Here is a 19,861-nt window from a genome sequence, read left to right as displayed (position 1 = left end):
CCAGCACCTAGTGGTGTCAGACTTCTGGTTTCTCAGCAGATGCTGGGAATTGGGATTTTTGGTTCAGTTTCCTGTCTTGTAAGCATTGACTCGATTAAACAACAATGACGTCATTGAGCCAAACAAAAGAGATGAAACCAAATTCATAGCTGGGGTTTCAATCCAAGTCCCCAAATGCAGTGCTCTTTCCACTTAACCCAGCCCCCACTCTGCGCTTCAGGACCCTCCCCACTTCATCCTCTTTTTTTGGAAGTCCTTAACGACTCTCCCCCTAGTTCTCTTGCCTGGGGAAGGGGTTTAGGTTGGGGCCATTCCGGACTGGGACCAACGAGGCTGGCTCCCCTCCCCCACCCATCACCCCCTTTCCAGAGGGACCTGGATTCTGTCTGCAGAGGTCAGAAGGTCGGGACCTCCCCAGCCGTACTCTTTGGCACCGGTAGAGTTTGGCTGGGAGGGCTGGGCCTTCAAAAGGAGGCAGCTGGGCGCCTTGGCTGAGTGGAAACGCGAACCCAGGGAGGGCGCTTGGTGGGCGGCACCCGGCCTCACCTGGCTTCTCCCAGCCTCTCCCGCCTCTCCCTGTCCAGACCTCGGCACCTCGGAATGAAACAGCCCATTGTTCACGCCGCCCTCTGACCCCTCCACTCAGGGTGTTGCTTGCTATTCGCCCAGGTTGCGGGTAGGAAGCGAAGAACGCCCAGGTTCAGGAGCTTGGATCCTCGCCAGGTCTGTGGCCTTCGACCCCGGGTCCACCCGGAAGCCGCGCATGAGTGGGAAAACAGATCGCCCCGGTCGGTGGCGGTACAGCCATGGGCTCCGGCGGCTCCCGCGCGGCTCAGATCCCCGATGCGGACAGCATTCGGCGAGAGACTGGCTGTGAGCTGGGCATCCTGGGCGTCAGTGCGGTCCCGAGGAGGGCTGGTGGAGGGATACGCGGGCGCTGGAGATCCGAACAGTGATCGCGGGGACAGGGGCTCAGTACTCCCGAGGCTCTATGTCCGGGTTTGAGGCGGGGACGGGTTCCTGAGCTTGGGAACACCCAGGTGTCCTCCAGCCCGGATGGAAGGGGTTGACTGGTCCCTTGGTCCCCCGGAGGGGAGCGCGGGGGCGCAGCGAGCTTTCTAGGGTCTCGTCACACCCCTTCCAACCCCCAGCTGGCCCCAGGTCCGGGGCAGACGGTATCCTCCAGTCAGGCCCCCACCTCACCACCCCCCGGGCCGCCCAGGCGTCACTCTTCGGCCTTCCCTCCCAGTCTCGCAGGCCAGTCTGCTCCGCCTCTACCACCGGTTTCGGGCCCTGAACAGCAACAAGAAAGGCTACCTGAGGTGAGGGAGAGCTGACCTGTGACCTCCCCCGCTGTGTCTCTGATCCCATCCCACTTTTTGACCCTTCATCTTCTGTCTCTGCCCTACCCGCTTTGAACTTCCTTTCCAGCCGCGTGGACCTGCAGCAGATTGGGGCGCTGGCTGTGAATCCCCTGGGGGATCGTATTATAGACAGCTTCTTCCCTGATGGGTAAGGCCCAGCGGAGTATGAGGGGTTGGAGGGAAAAGCTTGCTTGGGCGAGTGGGGGTAGTTAAGGAACAGAGGCAGGAGGAGGGCCAAGGTGACTTCTGCCTCTGCTCCACTCCACCTCCACCCCTCCTAGGAGCCTGCGAGTGGATTTCCCAGACTTTGTCAGAGTCCTGGCTCATTTCCGACCTGTAGATGAGGAGGACACAGGAACCCAGGACCCCAGTGAGCCTGAACCCCTCAACAGCAGAATGAACAAACTTCGCTGTGAGTTTAGGGTCTCCCCAAGTGAAACCCTAGATGTGCCACACCAGTGAGTGGGCCCCGGGCATATCCCACTCCTTTCCTGAGCCTATTGATGACCTCCCTACTCACCAGGGTGACCTTCTGGAAGAGAACCAGGGAAGACCCACCTTCTTTCCCCCCCTCCACTCTCTCCCCAGTTGCATTTCAGCTCTATGATCTGGATCGAGATGGAAAGATATCCAGGCACGAGATGCTACAGGTTGGAAAAGCACAAGAGCAGAGATGTAGTCTATGCTAGGTGGGATGGTTGGATGGAATGGTTGTGGGGCATGGGTGGGTGGGGGATGCAGATGATTCGGAGTGTTGGGCGGACAATGGGAATGGGTGCAGTTGGAGTGTGGGTTCATTGGGAGATGGTTGTAGGGGAGAAGTTGGGAACAGATCAGTGGTTCTTATCTGGGGGTGGTATTGCCCCCTGAATGACATTGCCAATATCTAGTGATATTTTTGGTTATCACAACTGAAGAGGGGTTATGGTGCAACTGGCATCTTGTGGGTGGAGGTCAGGAATGCTGCTAAACATATTACAATACACAAGATAGCCCCCGCCCCCCTTCAAGGAGTTATATGGCCCCAAATGTCAATGGTGCTGACCCTGAAAAACTCTGGGATAGATCTGGTGAAGTGGAATTTGGGAATGGTTGGAGGATGAGGTAGAGAATGGGATGGAGGATGAATGGAGGTTGGGTTCTGAGATTGCAGTTGGGTAATGAACCTGGGCATACTGTTGAGGGTGAGTGTGGGATAGTGAGGGACAGATGGGGATTTGCATGGTGAAGCAATAGGGAGAATTATTGTTGAATATGGTAGGAAGTGATTGGAATGGGGTGAACAGTGGACGAGGGATAGATTATAAAATTGTTAATAAGTTTTGGGGTGATGTGGACGAGGTTGGGGGATGGTGTTAGTAGTCCCTGTGTCTCCTCTTTATAGTCATCTCTTCCACCTACCAGGTACTCCGGCTGATGGTTGGGGTACAGGTGACAGAAGAGCAGTTGGAGAGCATTGCTGACCGCACGGTGCAGGAGGCCGATGAAGATGGGGATGGGGCTGTGTCCTTCCTGGAGTTCACCAAGGTCAGAATGCCCCTGAGGCCTGAGGAGTTGAAAGCATGAATACCTAGGACAGATGGGCATGGGAAATGAAATTTGAAGGAGGGCAGAAGAGAGAGGTTCAGGGAATGGTGGGGCCTTGGGGATGGAAGAGGAGGTGAGAACAATATAAGATTGTAATTTAAGTCCTCTTAACTACCACCCATTTCCACCAGTCTTTGGAGAAGATGAACATTGAGCAGAAGATGAGCATCCGGATCCTGAAGTGACCTTTGTGCATCTGGCCAGCTTGACAAGACCAGTTCTGCCTGGGGTTCATCCACAGCCTCCATGTAGGGATTGGCTCGAATAAACTGTATTCTTATGTCTACATTGAACTCTATTTAGGGTCAAGAAGACAAAGCTGGATGTGTGTGTACTAAAGTCTAACTCATTTGATTTCAGATCTGCAAATCAGCCAACAATCTTGTGGTTGCAAGTGACTGAAATCCCAAGTCAAAAGGACTTCAGTTAAAAAGGGATTTGATGGACTCATGTAAAAGTGCAGGTGTTGTCAGGCACAGCTGGACCCAAGAGCTCAGCTGGTGCATGTGGACTTAGTTATCCTCCGTCTCTCACTCAGACTTTTTGCATTTGTTGGCTTCATTATAGAAGGGATCTTACCTCATGGTGGAGGGTGGCTACCCTCAGCTCCAGGGTGCCTCAGTAACCAGTGGGAACAGATTTTCTTTTTCAATAATTTCAAGCAAAGAGTGTCATCATCTTACTGAGACCTTGTCACTTCTTCAGGGGATGGAATGTTCTGATTGGCCAGGTGTGTGTCATGTGCTAACTTCTATAGCCAGGAAATAGGTACTGAGGACCCATAATGGGGTAAGGGATGGTTGCTTAAACTTGAAGCCTTAAAGGAAAATGAAGTATCAGAAGGGGGATGAAGTTGGTCAGACAAAACAAGAGATATTCATTACTGTTAAGTTGACCAAATGGATGGATTCATGAATGCTTGAAGTTGTCCCAGAGGCTCCTTACACTCTCCTTGCTTTTTGAATTCTTTTTTTATTCTTGGTGTTCTGATTGGTTGTTTTTTGCTTCCTTATGTTCCAAATCATTGATTTGATTCTCTGCTTCATCCACTCTACTGTTGTTTCCTGATAATTTGTTCTCTATTTTAATTAGTGTATCTTTGTTACTGACTGCATCTTTTATATGCTGTTGAGGTCCTCACTAAGCTCCTTGAGCATCCTTATAACCAGTGTTTTGAATTCTGCATCTGATAGATTGCTTATCTTCACTTTGTTTAGTTCTTTTTCTGGAGTTTTGATCTGTTCCTTTATTTGGGCCATGTTTCTTTGTCTTCTCATTTTGGCAGCCTCTCTCTATTTCTTCCTATGTGTTAGGTAGAGCTGCTATGACTCCCTGTCTTGGTAGCATAGCCTAATGTAGTAGGTGTCCTGTAGAGTCCAGTGGCACAGCCTCCCCTATCATCCAAGCTGGGTACTCGAGGTGCACCCTTTATGTGGGCTGAGTACACCCTGCTCCTGTAGTTGAGCCTTGATTGCTGTTGTCAGGTCAATAGGAGGGATATACCCAGGCCAATCAACTGCAAGGACTAGCTGTGACACTGACCACCACCCTCCACCCTCCATGGAAGATCATCTGTGCAGGGGCAGGGTGGTGGTGCTTTGACATGATCTGTAGCTGTTGACTGGGTGTGCAGGCTCTGGAGTTTCCTGAGTGGTGCAGGCCAAGGTCAGCCCCCATCTCTGTTCTGCCTATGGCCACCCTGCCTCAGCTATAGAGCAGTCTGATATTGCTGCTACTTGTGTTGGGCTTGGAAATTCCCAGACAAAGTCAAGCTGTGAATCCAGGGTAGCTGATGCTAGTGCCAGGCCTGAGGCCACTTAGCAAGAGGTGTGGGGGGTTGGGGACTCACTGAGGCTGCTGTTGCTTGTTTGAGAGGTTTCAGGAAGTTGTAAGGTCAACATCCCAACCCCTGCTTTACTTTAGCTGAGGCCCCTTGGTCTTATCTATAAACTAGGACTCTGGTCTGTAATAGCCAGGATTCTTTCCATTGTTAACCATATTACAGGAGAATAAAAATTTATTGGTTCATATAACTGAAGTAAAAGTCCAAAGGTAGACCACGCAAATTTGAGTTCTTAAAGCTCAATGATGTCACAAGAAATAAGTCTTTTTCTATCTCAACTCTGCTTTTCTTTGTGTTGATTTCATTCTTAAGCAGCAATCGCAATAAAAAGAGAGCCTCTCTCTCCAAACAATTCTGCAAAAGTCCTCAGCCTACTCACTATGGCCAGGTGGATGTACCACTGTGATTGGCTAGCCTGGTCACATGTTCACTCCAGGAACTGCAGAATGCAATCTCGAAATCTCACTTGAACCAAACATATTGTGTGTGTGTGTATGTGTGTGTGTGTGTGTAGTGTATTGATTCCCTAAAGAAAAATCAGAATATTGTTACCAGAAGAAGAGGGCTGTATACTAGGCAGGCAAAATCAACAGATAACTGTATACTAGTTTGTTTGGTTTTGGCTGCAAATCTGTAGCTTCAGCTTCACTGGAGAGGACACTCCAGCGTCATCGCAAGATGTCGATTCAACACGGGAGGAGACAGATACCATGTCACTCCTGAGTCGGACTGCACAGCCATTCTCGGCGGTGCAGACAGACTCTTAAGAAGCTACACCATCGTCTCTCGAGACGGACGGCTGCCGACGACCAACTAACAGTGGCTTAAACAATTAAGACAATTATCTCATAAGATGCTTTTGGTGGTAAGTAGTCCTAGAGTTGTTGAGTGGTTCAGCAATTTTAAGGATCCAAGATATTTTTTACCTTTCACTCCTTAGTATATTTTGGCTTTTACAATAATTCTCAGGTTTTTTGACTCATGGTTACAATATGGCTGCTGTAGCTCTAGCCATTACATCCTCATAGGAACAGTGTCTAGAAAGGATGTCTGAGAGGCTAAAGATAACTCCTTTTATGACCTTCTATTTTGATCATTGAAGAAAATCTTTCCCAAAAGTATACCTCCCTCAAAGACTATCCTTTACTTGTCGTGGGTCAGAACAAGAACACCTCTAGCTATCACAGTGGCTGAAAAAATGCATATCTGACATTTTCAGACTCTATTGTGAATGAAAAAGGGGCCATACACAGAATCTGACAAGCTCAGGTTGTGGGGGTCTGCATGGCAGGACCAACAAACTAAGTGACCATAAGTAACAGTATAGAATGGTCTGAACATAAAAATTCCAAACTGGCCAGGTCATGGCAGGTAGTCATGTCCCAGGCCTATAGCTTCCTTAGCAAAGATCAGTCCTTACCTTAAGTGAACCCATCCACTGTTCTTATGCATTTAAGATAACACACCTTTGAACTGTCAGAGTAATTTTCTTTTCCAGACCCCTTGGTGCTGAGGCATAACCATCAACAACAAAGCACAAGATCACAGAACCGCTCATTGTTATTACGTTCCCAGAATACCATCTCTGTGTGCTGTCAGTGTTAATTGACTATCTTGTACTCACCAATGTAAAAGAAGTATGCGTTTCTCCATTTAGCTTTTTATTCAATCCTAGAGATTTCCCCATTAGCTTCCTCCCGCCTCTGTAATCTGCCACCAATGGAGTTCATGTAACTCTCCTTATGATGTCTCCTTTGATTCTAATGCATAAAAGGAACCGCAAAAACTGCCATTTTCCAGAGCATTTTCTCAGTCTTGAAATCTTGCTTCCAGGCATGTCCTTAAATTTTGGTTCAAATAAGCTCTTATAAAACTTTTCTATGGATTTGGATGTTCTTTCATTGACATTATCATGGTAAATGGGCTTTACCAATAATAATGAAAGAGGAGAGAAATAATAGCTGTGCAGTGCATCACTCAAGTGTGACTGTGGTCATGGATAACCCTAAATCTCAATGGCTTACAACAGTGAGTTTACACTGTGTCTATGCTGATGGCTCTGGGTCAGTTGCAACTCTGCTCTGCATGGCTTCTTGCTGCAGAAAGCAGGCCGAAGGAGCAGCCCCTCAGAGATGTGCCAGTTTCATGGTAGAGGGAAAGCAGAAGAGCCACAGAAACAACGACTCAGTTTCTGTGCGTGCCATGGGCTATGCTCTGCCTACTTGGTACCATTGGCAAAAACAAGTCGCGTTCCACCCTGAGGCCCCACAGGGAGTCACTGTCTATTGCATGATGTTCTGTCACTGTGTAGCAAATTACCCTAAACCTTAGTAGCTCAGAACGACTGCCATTATGTAGTACCTGATGGTTTCATAGGTCAGAGATTTGGGCAGTGCTCAGTTGGGCAATTCTGCATGCTGTCAGACAGGCTGGTCTGGAGGCTTCAACTTGACTTTACTCACAGGTGTGGCATGATGATAGGTTGAAGGCTAGGTTCTCCAGCACGGCAGTGTGGAAGCTGTGGGTGTCTTCCATGGCAGCCCAGGGCTCCCAGAGATAGTGTCCCAAGAGACAGAAAGTGAAAAAGCCTGGGCCAGAAACTGGACAACATCACTTTGTCCATAACATATTGAAACAAAGCAGTCACAGAGCCTATAAGAGGAGGAAATATACACTCTTTTTCTGGAAGGGAGAAGTATTAAAGAATTAATGGTCATTTTTACTTACCACACATGGCTACAGGAAGGGAAGTAGGCATTTAAAAGATTAATGTAAGGTGGGCCTTAACTTATCAGTTAACCTTTATTATGAAACAACAAAATCCCATAGTTATGTTAAATAGTTAACATATGTCATAAGTTTAGATACATGTTTGACATACGTAGTATATAATATATGTCTATGTTAGATTCTCAAATCACATCATAAAATGAAATATAATCATCCCCTCCTATTTATAGCTTTGCCTTCCATGGTTTTAGTTACTTGCAGTCAATCATGGTCTGATAATTTTGAATGGAAAATCCCAGAAATAAACAATTTATATGTTTTAAATTGTATGACATTCTGAATAGCATGACGAAATCTAGCACTGTCTTGCCTGTGACGTGAATCTTGTCTCCATGCTGCACTCATGTCCCACCTATTAGTCACTCAGTAGGTGTCTCCATTATCAGATCGACTGTCATGGAGCCACAGTGCTTGGGTTCAAGTCATCCTTATTTTAGTTAATAGTGGTTTCAAAGTGCAAGAATAATGATACCAGCTGTTCAGACATACCAATGAGAAGCTATAAGATGCTTCCTTTAAGTGAAAAGGTGAAAATTTCTGTACTTCTAAAGCAACATTAAAACATTTAAAGGCAAAGGAAAACTAGAGAATTATTTACATTTATGTATATTAGATAAGAGGTTAAAATCTTTTACATATAAATAGCTCTTTCAAATCCATTAGAAAAAGATGAACATAATATAGGCAAAGATATGGGCAATAAAATTTTAAAAAGAAATATAAATGTCCAAAGGCATATAAAATGATTGAATTCTAAGTAAAACCATGATTGTTCTGAGGATCAGTCTGGTTTTATATAGCAAAAACCTTAGACATGGCCATAACTCTAAGCCAGAACTCTCATTTCTAGGAATTTACCCTAAGTAATGGCCCTGGCTGGTTTAGCTCAGTGGATTGAGCGTCGGCCTGCGAGCTAAGTGTCGCTGGTTCGATCTTCCAGTCAGGGTACATCAGAGAAGGAAAACTCTGACTCCAAAAAACCTCCGCTGCCTTGCGGCATACCTCTTCAGGGGAAAGGCTAAGGGAGTAAACCCTGACAGAAAATCTGGAGCCGGAGTCCCTAAGGCGGTTTGACGTTGTAGTCAACACCGGCAACTCCTGCGGCGCACCTGAAGCCAAACTGTATTGACTCCGTCTTTCCCTTGGACCCTTCAGCTGCGAAGAGAGGGGGGGTCTGCTGCATGGGCAACAGCAGACCCTCCATATCACCCTGCCCAGGCTCTGTAGCTTCAGTGTCATTGCAAGATGTCGATTCAACACGGGAGGAGACAGATACGATGTCACTCCCGAGTCGGACTGCACAGCCATTCTCGGCGGTGCAGATAGACTCTTAAGAAGCTACACCATCGTCTCTCGAGACGGACGGCTGCCGACGACGACGACCCTAAGTAAATAAATGTGGGTATATAAAAAGATTGACCTCCCAGATCGTCCACTTAAGTATTATTTATAACAAAGTGAAAAACCAGAATCAGTCAGCTGTGTCACTTGTGGGCAGAGCAGCTCCCTGTCCTTCGAGCAGTAAGGAGTGCTGGGACCAACACGGTCTCGCTTTCAAGCTGAGGCCACCTCTTCTCTGGCAGCCTTAGTTGAGGACTGAGCAAGGTGCAAGAGCCTGGCAAATTTTGTTCATTTGTGGGACTCCTTTAGTGGGAAACTTTGTTCTATAACTTCCTGGTGGGTTGGCTGAAACTTAGCGCAACCTGCATTGTGATCTGAGGTTCTCTCTGGCCAGTCCTGCTTCCTCACCATTTTACACCCATGTGTTTACTCCCCATAAACCCCTGCTCTCCTAACTCCATCTCAGAGTCTGCTTCTAAATTGTTACTATAAAGGCATAATAGTAATGGCAACTTCTTAGTGAGCTAAGTCCTCCACAGCATTGTATCATTTAACACTTACAATAAACCCGAGAATTCTGTATTTTTATTAACTCCGCAGTTTGGGCAGGCAGTATATTCTCGAGGTCATGCAGCTATGAAGTGGGCAAAGCCATGGTGATCTAAATCATCAGGCCATTCTAGCTGTTGAGAAATGTGGTTTCCAATTACATTAGTGTTTCTCTTCCAATTTTACATATGAATTTTCATAATTATATTTGTATATACTCATTTAATATTTAAGAGGTCTGCTTGTCACTCCCTGTCACAAAAGTAATTCACAAAAGTTATCTAATTTAATACTTAGATCATCAACTTCTCTTTGAAATCCCTACCAGTGCTTTTCCTGACTGAGCAATACTTTCAGACTGTTTTGAGTGAATGATTACTTAACAATTATTAATATTAATTAACTCCTTGACATATCAGGCACTGAGCTAACAGCAAGTGTTACAGGGATTAGCAAGACAAACAAACCCACTGTTATTGGGCTCATATTCTAGAGAGGGAGGCAGACAATACAACAAATAAATATATAAAAAAGATAAGTTCGAAGAAAGGTGAGTGCTGTAAAAAAATAAAGTAGGGTGATTTTATAGGCAGTGATTGAATGTAGGGTGAGGCTCATTAGGATAAGGTAGTCAGTGAAGTCCTCTTTAAGAAAGTGATACTTCAGACTTCCGGCCAAGATGGAGGCTTAGACGGACACGCTCGGTCTCCCTCTACAACTAGAGAGGAATACAACTACTGCAAAACAAAAGATAACTAGAAATTCCAGAAAATAAAACTACACGGAAACCCAACATAAGAAGTTATAAACCAGTGGCGCCCTTTGGGCAGGTAAGAGCGAAAGTAGGCGGTACTGTTTGTGGTCGCACCTGGGACAGCAGCAGGGAGAACAATCCCAGCGGCAGGGAGGACAATCCCGGCTACAGTCGAACCCCCGGCAGCTTGCAACCCCAACGCTGGGGAAAGCAGCCACCACATCGCCTTGAACAGTGAGGCCCAGAGGGCGGGAGGACGGATCCCGGTCTCCTAGCGGAATAACTGTGTGAATCCATCTTGGACCCCCGCCCCCACACAAACCGCCACGGGGCTGCGAAATAGGTTGCGGAACGGCGCCGGTCGCTGGGTTGTGACCACAAAGGGCCATGGCGCAGCGAAAAAGGTTGCGGATTGCCGCCGGTCGCTGGGTCGTGACGAGTACACAGGCACTGCCCCCTATAGCCGGCCAAAGAAAACAAAACGCATCTGTCAAAATGAGGCAGACAACTATAGAAATCCCGGTGGCGCAGCTCACCAGGCAACCGATGAAGAATCTGACAGATGAACAAATAAGAAATCTGTCAGAGGCTCAGTTCAGGGCCATTGTTATCAGGTGGCTTACAGAATTAACAAAAGATCTGGAAAAAGATGAGAAAGAATCGAAAAACACTCATACTGAAAGGAACAAAACCACATACGAGACAGATGGTGAGGAAATAAAATCCAGAGTTCAAATCAACAAACCAGAACACAGAGAAGGAACAAATGGTCAACCAGTGCAGAGAGAAAAAACGGGAAGCAAGGAAAATGATGAGAGGATCAGAAACCTCTGGGACAGCTATAAAAGGCCCAACATAAGAATCATTGGTTTGCCAGAGGGCGAAGAAGATGAACTAGAAATTGAAAAATTAAGTGAAAATATAATAAAGCAGAACTTCCCAAACTTGGGGAAGGAAATAGACTTACAGGTCCAGGAAGCACAGAGAGTTCCAAAAAAACTGGACCCAGGGAGAACCACTCCAAGACACATTATAATCAAAATGTCAAAAGTTAAAGATAAAGAGAGAATCTTAAAAGCAGCAAGAGAGACGAAAAGAATCATGTACAAAGGGGTCCCAATTAGACTATCAGCTGACTTCTCAAGGGAGACCCTGCAGGCAAGAAGGAACTGGCAAGAAATATTCAAAGTAATTAAAAGCAAAAACCTACAACCATGAATACTCTATCCAGCGAAACTGTCATTCAGAATAGAAGGGCAGAGAAAGTGTTTCCAGGACAAAACAAAACTGAAAGAGTTCATTAGATCCAAACCACTGTTATATGAGATGTTAAAGGGACTGGTTTAGAAAAAGGAGGATCAAAACTATGAAATCTAAAATGAAAACTGCATCACAAGAAACAACAACAGAAGCTAGGGAATTGAAACAAAGGCAAACTAAACAGACAATGAGAGTGGAAGAAGAACTATAGGTATGGGGAATATATTGGGGGGAGGTCAACAGGGAGGGGGAAGGGGGAGAGGGAGGGAGATGATATAGGAATTAAGGATCATGGTAGGAGGGAATGGAATAGACAGAGAGAGGTTGAGAAGAACTATATGCACAACTAATGGACATGGTCTAAAAGGGGGGGACAACTGGAGGGAGGGGGGCCACCGGATGGAGGGGAGAAGAGGGAAGGGAAATTGGGACAAATGTAACATTATAATCAATAAAACACATTAAAAAATACATATAACTAAAAATTATAACAATTAAAAAAAAATAAAAGAAAATGATACTTCAGGTTTGGCCTAAAGGATAAAAGCAAGGCAAACAATGCAAAGGTCAGGAGGGGAGCCCTCCAACCAGAGGGAAAGCAAGTGTAAAGGTCCTGAGGTGGGAATAGAAACAGTTCAGTTAATGGAGAGAGTTAAGATATACATGGGAGAAAAAGATGGGGCTATATTATGTAAGCCAGTATGAGTTTGAATTTTAGTGTAAGAGAAATAGGAAATCATTGAAAAGTTATAAGTGGGGTTGCAACATAATCTGTTACAAATTTTAGAAAAGTCACTTTGGTTGTTGTGTGGGGAATGAGTAAGGGAACAGAATAGAAGTAAGGTTGAGCAGTTCCTCAATAACTTAAACATAGAATCACCATATGACCCGGCAATTCCAATCCTAGATATATACCCAAAAGGATTGAAAACAGGTGTTCAAGCAAAAACTTGTATTTGAATGTTCACAACAGCAATATGCACAGAAGCCAAAAGGTAGAAGCAACCCAAATATCTACCACAATAAAAATGTGTTTTAGTCACAAAATGTAATATTACCTGGCCAGAAAATGGAGTGAAGTACTGATACATGCTACAAACTGGATGAATCTTGAAAACATTATTGCAAGTAGAAGAAGGCATACAGAAAAGGCTAAATATCATACAATTCCATTTCTATAAGATGTCCAGAATAGGCAACTGCATAGAAACAGAAAGCAGATTTGTGGCTAGGGGCAGGAGAATGCATTTTGAATGCTTAATGGGTATGGGTATTTCATTTGGGATGATGAAAAAGTTCTATAATTAGATGGTAGTGATGGTTGCACAACATTGTGAATCATATAATGCCAGTTTAAAATAGTTAAAACAGTAAATTTTGTTATGTATTAAATAGTAATAACATTTTAACTTTATTTTTTACCCAAGGGTTGTTAAAAATGCAGCTTCCTGGGTATCTTCTCTAGAGATTCAGCAGATCTGGGGGATCCTAAGGACCTACATAAAAATTTTTGAAAAGAGTGGAAGCAGGAAGATCAGGTAGGAAGTGTGGAGGGGGGGGGTTTGGACTAAGATTGTGACAGTGGAGGTTTAGTTATATTTAGATGACATGGGACATATTCTGGAGGTAGAGTCAACAAAACATGTCCGTGGCTTGAATATGGAGGAAAGGTAAAAGAAGAATCAGGAATGTTTCACAGGTTGTCAGCTTGAGCATCTGGTTAGAGAATGGTGTCATTTATAGAGTTGGGAGATTCTAGGGAAGTACTAAATTTGGGGAAAATAAAGAGTTTAGTGTCCACGTAAGCATAATAATACTTCTTGGAGAGGGTGCCCATTGCAGAGACTGCTAGATACCTACTATGGCCCACCTCTTTCTCCTTTCTTTAATGATAGAAAGCTGGTTTTATTTGGAGTGGCAAAGTGTCCAGATAAACATCAATATTTCTTGGTTTCCTTTGCAGTTAAGGATAGCCAGTGAGATGTGAACAGGTCTTTAAGTTCTTTGAAGAGGAACAATTTAGCTGTGAAGGACATCTCTCTTATTTCTTGGTCTTTCTCTTCTTCCTGCTTAGGACATGAACTCCATAGTCATAATGTGAACACAAATAATCTTGACTTTGAGGTTTGAAGTTATATGCTAAGAATATAAGAGCCTGAATCTCAAATAGTTCTGTGGAGCTGCCACACCAGTTCTAGTCTTAACAGGGTTTCAGTCACTAGTCGCTGAATACAATTCCTATCTGATATTGTGCCAATGCTAGAAAAAAAACTATTTCCCTATAATTTCCAAAATTTGTTCCTTAATTAACATCCTCCACCAAGCAGGGTATTGGAAAGGTTGTCTAGGAATTGTTTAGTCCATAATATGTAAATCCAGTGCATTAAAAAATATGTTCTGGACCTGACTTTGGCCCCACTATCCCTAACCAACACGTGTCACCAATATAAAAAAAAGCATTGGCATTAAAAAAAAAAAAAAGATTTTATTTATTTATTTTTAGAGAGAGGGGAAGAAAGGGAGAATGAGAGGGAGAGAAACATCAATGTGTGGTTCCCTCTTGTGCACCTCCAGCTGGGGACCTGGCCTGCAACCCAGGCATATGCCCTGACTGGGAATTGAACCAGCAACCCTTTTGCAGGCTGGTGCTCAATCCATTGAACCACACTAGCCAGAGCAGCATTGATATTTTTAATGTGTCATTTTGTGCAATCTCCTGAATTTTGCTGTTTTAAGCATCATGCCCTCAACCTTAGCTAAAGGCAATAACATTGAAGACATGGACGGTGGTTCTCTGGGTGCCAAGAATTATACTGGGTTCTGTCTCCCAGCTGAGAACATAACTCCTTCAGGGCACATGAACACATTGTTGAGTCCTGCAGATGTATACCTTACATCCATAATAGAGTCTGGTAGGGGCTGAACACTGAATTATTAGTTTTTGAAGCTCTAAAAATAGCCATTTGAAGAATTACAAGCAATACATGTAACTGTTTTTACAGAGAACAGCCAAGAAACTGTTAATACTGGTTACTTCTGAGCAGTGGGAATAGGGGTCAGGGGAGGGGTGCCTTTTACTTTCGAGGTTACACCTTAAAATTTTTAAAACACTATGGGCTTCAGAGTGGTTAAGAGAGACAGTTCTGGAGACTAGAATGTGAGGATTCAAATTCCATTTCCCTACTTCCTGGCTCAATGTCCCCGGAAAAGTTTATTTACTTTGTTTATCAAACACTTATGTGTGCCAGGTACTATTCTGAGCACTGTAAAAACCGTAGCTCATTTAAGTCTCTGAACAACCCCATGGAACAGGAACTATTATTATCCCTTTTTCACAGATGAGGAAACCAGAGGAGCATGACAGATTATTGACCTTGCCCAAAGGTATGTAGCTCATGAAAATGGTTGGGGCAGGATTCCATCCCTAACATTCTGGCACCTTGAATGTAAGGATGAACTGAGCTGTCATGCCAAAGTGTTGAATCTGTCTGCCTCACTTCTCTTTAAAATAACATCAACAGTAACAACACCTACCTCATAGTGTCATTACAGGGATGAAATAATGTCTTTCTCCGCATTGTATTAGGGTTGCTCCCTGGTGACCAATAGAATATTGCAGAAGTGAGGATAGGTTAGTTCCAAGGTTAGCATATGAGCCATTGAGGCTTCTGTCTTGGTCTCTGTCCCCTCTCTGATTATTCACTCTGGGGGAAGTTGGTGCCATATGGCGAGAAACCCTGTGGAGAGGCCCATGTGGCAGGTAACTGAGGACTCTTGCAGACCTGGGGATGAGTAGGTTCTTCTGCCCCTGCCAAGCCTTCAGAGATGACTGCAGCCTCATGGGAGACCATGACCCAGAAACATCTCCCTGATTTTTGACCCTTAGAAATTGCGCGAGATAATAAACATTTGTTGTTTTAAGTAGCTAACTTTTGGGGTAATTTATTACACAGAACTAGCTAACTCATACAAGCTCCCACCTGGGAGGTTCCCTGTCTTCTTGCTTCAATTTGAACAGGCTCTATCTCCTCCACACTGTGGATTCCTTCCACTCTCATTCTAGGAATTCTCTCTCATTTTCTTCTAGACCTCTGCTTTCCTAGTTATAGTTTAATTTCTCATTTTGGTAGAGTGGGCTGTCTAGTAACATCCTAAGAAAGAATACATTGGTGAAAAATGTTTTGAGAGATAACATGATTGAAAATGTCTCTATTCTGCCCCTATACTCCATTATAAGATATCAGGTTCTAGAACTTCAGGTTTAAAATATGTTTTGACTAAAAAATTTGTTTAATAAATAGGTATAATTTTTCCTAACTTCCTGCATTGTTATTGAAGAATATGAATATTTGTATGTGGCAGTTTTTTGTTTCTGTTTTCTCTTTAGGAAAACTTTTAGGAAGCATTGTAATGGTGGTTAAAGATGCAGATTCTAGAACCAGACTGCCTGGGTTTTAAATCTTAATCCCAACAATTATTGACTAAGAGACTGTGGGAAATTTGTTTAACCCTGCTGTTCCTCAGTGTCCTTATCTATAAAGTGGGAGTGATAATAATAGTACCTACTATGTAGAGTTGTTGTGTTGTTGCCTTACACCCATTGACACGGCTCTTTCTGAGATGGGCCAGTGCCACAGACCATTTCTGGAGGGGTGTCAGGGTCCCCCTGGGAAAATATCGAGACTTGGAGCCCTGCACAGTCCAGGCAAAGGAAATGAAGCCCGTAAGACCTGACCAGAAAACTGGGAAGGCTGGGTGCATATGTGCCCCGATGCTATGGCCAGTGAGCCCCGGTGTGAATCAGGCCATGAGAAAGTGCTTTATGTCCTTTGAAGCTTCCCTGCTCTTTTACCTCGCTTGATCACTTTATCGTACCAGCAGCAGAAGTTTTAACTTTAACTAAAAATGAACGTACCCTCCCTATTTTATGGCCATCTGAGGTCTTTGTGTCCAACACACCCTGACCTGAGGGAGATCTCAATGTTGCTTCAATTGCTTTCCCCAGCACTGTTTAACATTGGTTGATGAGTTTTTGTGTATGCTATATGCCCTTAAGCTCACTGCACTCAATAAAAGACCTTGGAGGAAGGCAATGGGGCACTTGTCTCTCAGACATTTGCCGGCCTTCTCTCCTCTAGCGCAAGCTGCCTGGGGAGTCTTCATTTCATCCGTGACACCAGGGGATCTCTGCAGGTTGGGAGTTCCCAACAGAGGAGGGTCTAGATCAATGGTCAGCAGGCTTTAACTGTAAAGGAACAGATGGTAAATCTTTTTGGCTTTCTAAGCTATAAGCTCTCTATCACAACTATTCAACTCTGCCATTGCAGTGCAAAAAGTTGCCATAGACAAAAGGTAAAAAAAAAAAAAAATGGGTGTGGCTGTTCCCAATAAAACTTTATTTGCATGGTGGCAGGCTGACTTGGCCCACTGAGCACAGGTTGCTGACCTTAGAAGATACTTTCCCTCCCTTCCCTCCCTTCAGTGCTGTTCCCAGTAGACCCCTCTCAGAGGTCTAGAGATGCCCCCTAGTGGACTCATCTCACACTAGAAAGTCTGACTACATTGTAACCTCTCCACAGTGCTGTAAATGGTCCAATTGTATAAACTGCAACATTAATGAAATAACCTGGGTGAATCTTTTGTGCTGATGGGAGCCATTTTTCAATCATGTTATACCTGAATTTGCATTATCATGGGCCATATATGCACAAAGGTTCAGTGTGCTTGCACCTATGGAGAAAATGCTTAACTCTTCACAATATTTTTTTAAAAATATTTTTTAAATTTCTTTTTAGAGAGCAGAAGGGAGGGAGAAAGAGAGGGAGAGAAACATCATTGTGTGGTTGCCTTTCACACACCCTCAACTAGGAACCTGGCCAGCAACTCAGGCATGTGCCCTGACTGGGAATCGAACCAGTGACCCTTTGGTTCGCAGGCTAGCACTCAATCCACTGAGCCACACCAGCCAGGGCTTCTTTTTTTTCTTTAAGATATTATTTATTTTTAGAGAGAGAGGGAGGGAGAGAGGAAGAGATGGAGAGAAACATCAATCTGTGGTTGCCTCATGTGCCCCCCAACTGGGGACCTGGCCCACAACACAGGCATGTGCCCTGACTGGGAATTGAACTGGCGACCCTTTGGTTCACAGGCCAGCACTCAACCCACTGATTCACACCAGCTAGGGCCACAGTCGTCGGCGGCGGCAGCCGTCCGTCTCAAGAGACGATGGTGTAGCTTCTTAAGAGTCTATCTGCACCGCCGAGAATGGCTGTGCAGTCCGACTCGGGAGTGACACGGTATCTGTCTCCTCCCGTGTTGAATTGACATCTTGCGATGACGCTGGAGTGTCCTCTCCAGTGAAGCTGAAGCTACAGAGCCTGGGCAGGGTGATATGGAGGGTCTGCTGTTGCCCATGCAGCAGACCCCCCCTTCTCTTCGCAGCTGAAGGGTCCAAGGGAAAGACGGAGTCAATACAGCTTGGCTTCAGGTGCGCCGCAGGAGTTGCCGGTGTTGACTACAACGTCAAACCGCCTTAGGGACTCCGGCTCCGGATTTTCTGTCGGGGTTCACTCCCTTAGCCTTTCCCCTGAAGAGGTATGCCGCAAGGCAGTGGAGGTTTTTTGGAGTCAGAGTTTTCCTTCTCTGATGTGCCCTGACTGGAAGATCGAACCAGCGACACTTAGCTCGCAGGCCGACGCTCAATCCACTGAGCCAAACCAGCCAGTATTTTAATATAAATAAAACAACATTGTGATAGCAGCTTCGTCAATTCATTCTAGGTCAAATGACATACTTGGAATGCAAAAATGAAAGTTACTATCTTGCTCTCAAGGATCCGAGAAGCAAGCAATTCAGACTGAGTGTTACCTGTGCCACCATAAAGTCCTTTTTGCCAATCAAGTTATTAAATACTGAAAAACCAAATAAAAGATACAATCATTGCCTATTAGGATGTTATAAAAAGTGCACTTTATAGATTTCTGATGTCAGGTGAATTGTAACACAGTCTGGCTAAATTAATCCTATGTTGCTACCTTCATCCCGCCTCTGTTTTCTGCTCTGGGTTCTTTCCTGGATGTGTGTCTCATCTTGTGGGTGGGTGTGGGTAGGTGGGGTGCAATTTCCTCATTACTTCCCATTGTATTTCCACCATCATGCCGACCACACTCCCTATGCAGTTACTGGAGCAAGTCACCTCTTATCACATGTCTATCCACATTTTCTGTCCATCCTCAGTCCTCACCTTACTGAAAACCCATCTGTTGTGAACAACCCCCAGCTAATTTTCTTTCCCCCTTCCATTGTCAGGGTTACTGGTCCCTTCTTTCAACATCATTATGCTAGTATTAGTTAACATGTAGCTATTTTAATTTATTTTCCTCATTGAGTTTTCAAATGCAGTAATGCCCTCTGTAGAAATTAAAGTAATTTAAAAGCATATAAATGATGATAATGATGATGATGATGATGACAACAATAATAATAATAATAATAATAATAATAATTCAGAAGCATATAAAATAAAAAGGTGGGTCCTTTATTTGCTCAACTCATCTGGTCCCCAGAGATAACAACTGTGAGTACTTTATTCTCCCAGAACTATTTTTCAAAATGCACTCTAGACTAATGGAGTTTTAGTACAAATGTGCATAAGTGATGAAAAATGGCAGATTAAAGGAATCACAGCTCTGGAAATTGGGCTGACTCCATCTGTTCCTCACAGGATTTTGAAGCCTTTGAACATGACTGTTACAGAAACAGGGGAGTCCAAAAATCCCCAGAGTTTGCTGCTGGGGGATGGGGAGAAGGAAGCAGCTTTTCGAATGCTTCCACATGCCTGAGGCTGGTGGCTACTGTCTTTTTTATGCAAAATGGCTTTAATGCATCCAAAGCCTCAGGTAGATGGGAGGAGTCTTGAACCAGGGGACAGTATGGAAAAAGCACACAGAACCTATGTAAGGTTCTGTGAATGGTCAGAACTGTTTGCAATGCCCACTGCATCAGAGGACGCAGTCAGGGATATATAAGCAGCTGCGGACATTTTAGCGCTCTCTCTCTCTCTCTCTCTCTCTCTCTCTCGCTCGTGTGCTCGCTCTCGGGCTCTCGCTCTCTCGTGTGCTCCCTCCACGTGGCTTGGTGAAGGGACCTTCTCCATGTGGCTTGGAGAAGGGGTCTCCAGGCTGCTTTAAGAGGCTCTCGCCATGCAGTTTTGAGGAGAGGAGATCCGCGCGGTTTGCAGGAAGAAGGCAGTTTGCAAGGAGGCTGAGAATCCAGGTGGTTCTGCATTGAGAGCTGGAGGGCACCACAGCACAGAAAGGACCTCCCCAATCAGATTTGAGTGATTGGCAGCTGCTGGTAAAGCTGAACTGTGTT

At 44.7% G+C, this 19,861-nt stretch overlaps 1 protein-coding gene across 1 annotated transcript; it reads left to right on the top strand.

Moving 5' to 3' along the window:
• Nucleotides 1–742: 742 nt before the first annotated feature.
• CHP2 (calcineurin like EF-hand protein 2) lies at nucleotides 743–3,237 on the top strand. Its single transcript, XM_090279214.1, has 7 exons — nucleotides 743–873; nucleotides 1,250–1,322; nucleotides 1,432–1,512; nucleotides 1,646–1,776; nucleotides 1,953–2,014; nucleotides 2,769–2,891; nucleotides 3,083–3,237. The coding sequence occupies exons 1-7, from the start codon at nucleotides 807–809 to the stop codon at nucleotides 3,134–3,136; spliced, it is 591 nt and encodes a 196-aa protein (XP_090135340.1). The 5' UTR covers nucleotides 743–806; the 3' UTR covers nucleotides 3,137–3,237.
• The last annotated feature ends 16,624 nt before the right edge of the window (nucleotides 3,238–19,861 follow it).

This window comes from Furipterus horrens, unplaced genomic scaffold, assembly GCF_987537825.1.
Source record: "Furipterus horrens unplaced genomic scaffold, mFurHor1.1.pri manual_scaffold_5, whole genome shotgun sequence".
Classification (NCBI taxonomy): Eukaryota; Metazoa; Chordata; class Mammalia; order Chiroptera; family Furipteridae; genus Furipterus; species Furipterus horrens.
The sequence above is the reverse complement of the archived record's forward strand: the minus strand, read 5'-3'. Positions and strand labels throughout refer to the sequence as shown.

Bases quoted from the DNA above. Each gene is read 5' to 3' on its own strand.
- CHP2 (XM_090279214.1), top strand. From the start codon at position 807: ATGGGCTCCGGCGGCTCCCGCGCGGCTCAGATCCCCGATGCGGACAGC. The intron at 1,513-1,645 runs GTAAGGCCCAGC...CACCCCTCCTAG, and splicing joins GACAGCTTCTTCCCTGATGG to GAGCCTGCGAGTGGATTTCC. The intron at 2,015-2,768 runs GTTGGAAAAGCA...TCCACCTACCAG, and splicing joins CCAGGCACGAGATGCTACAG to GTACTCCGGCTGATGGTTGG.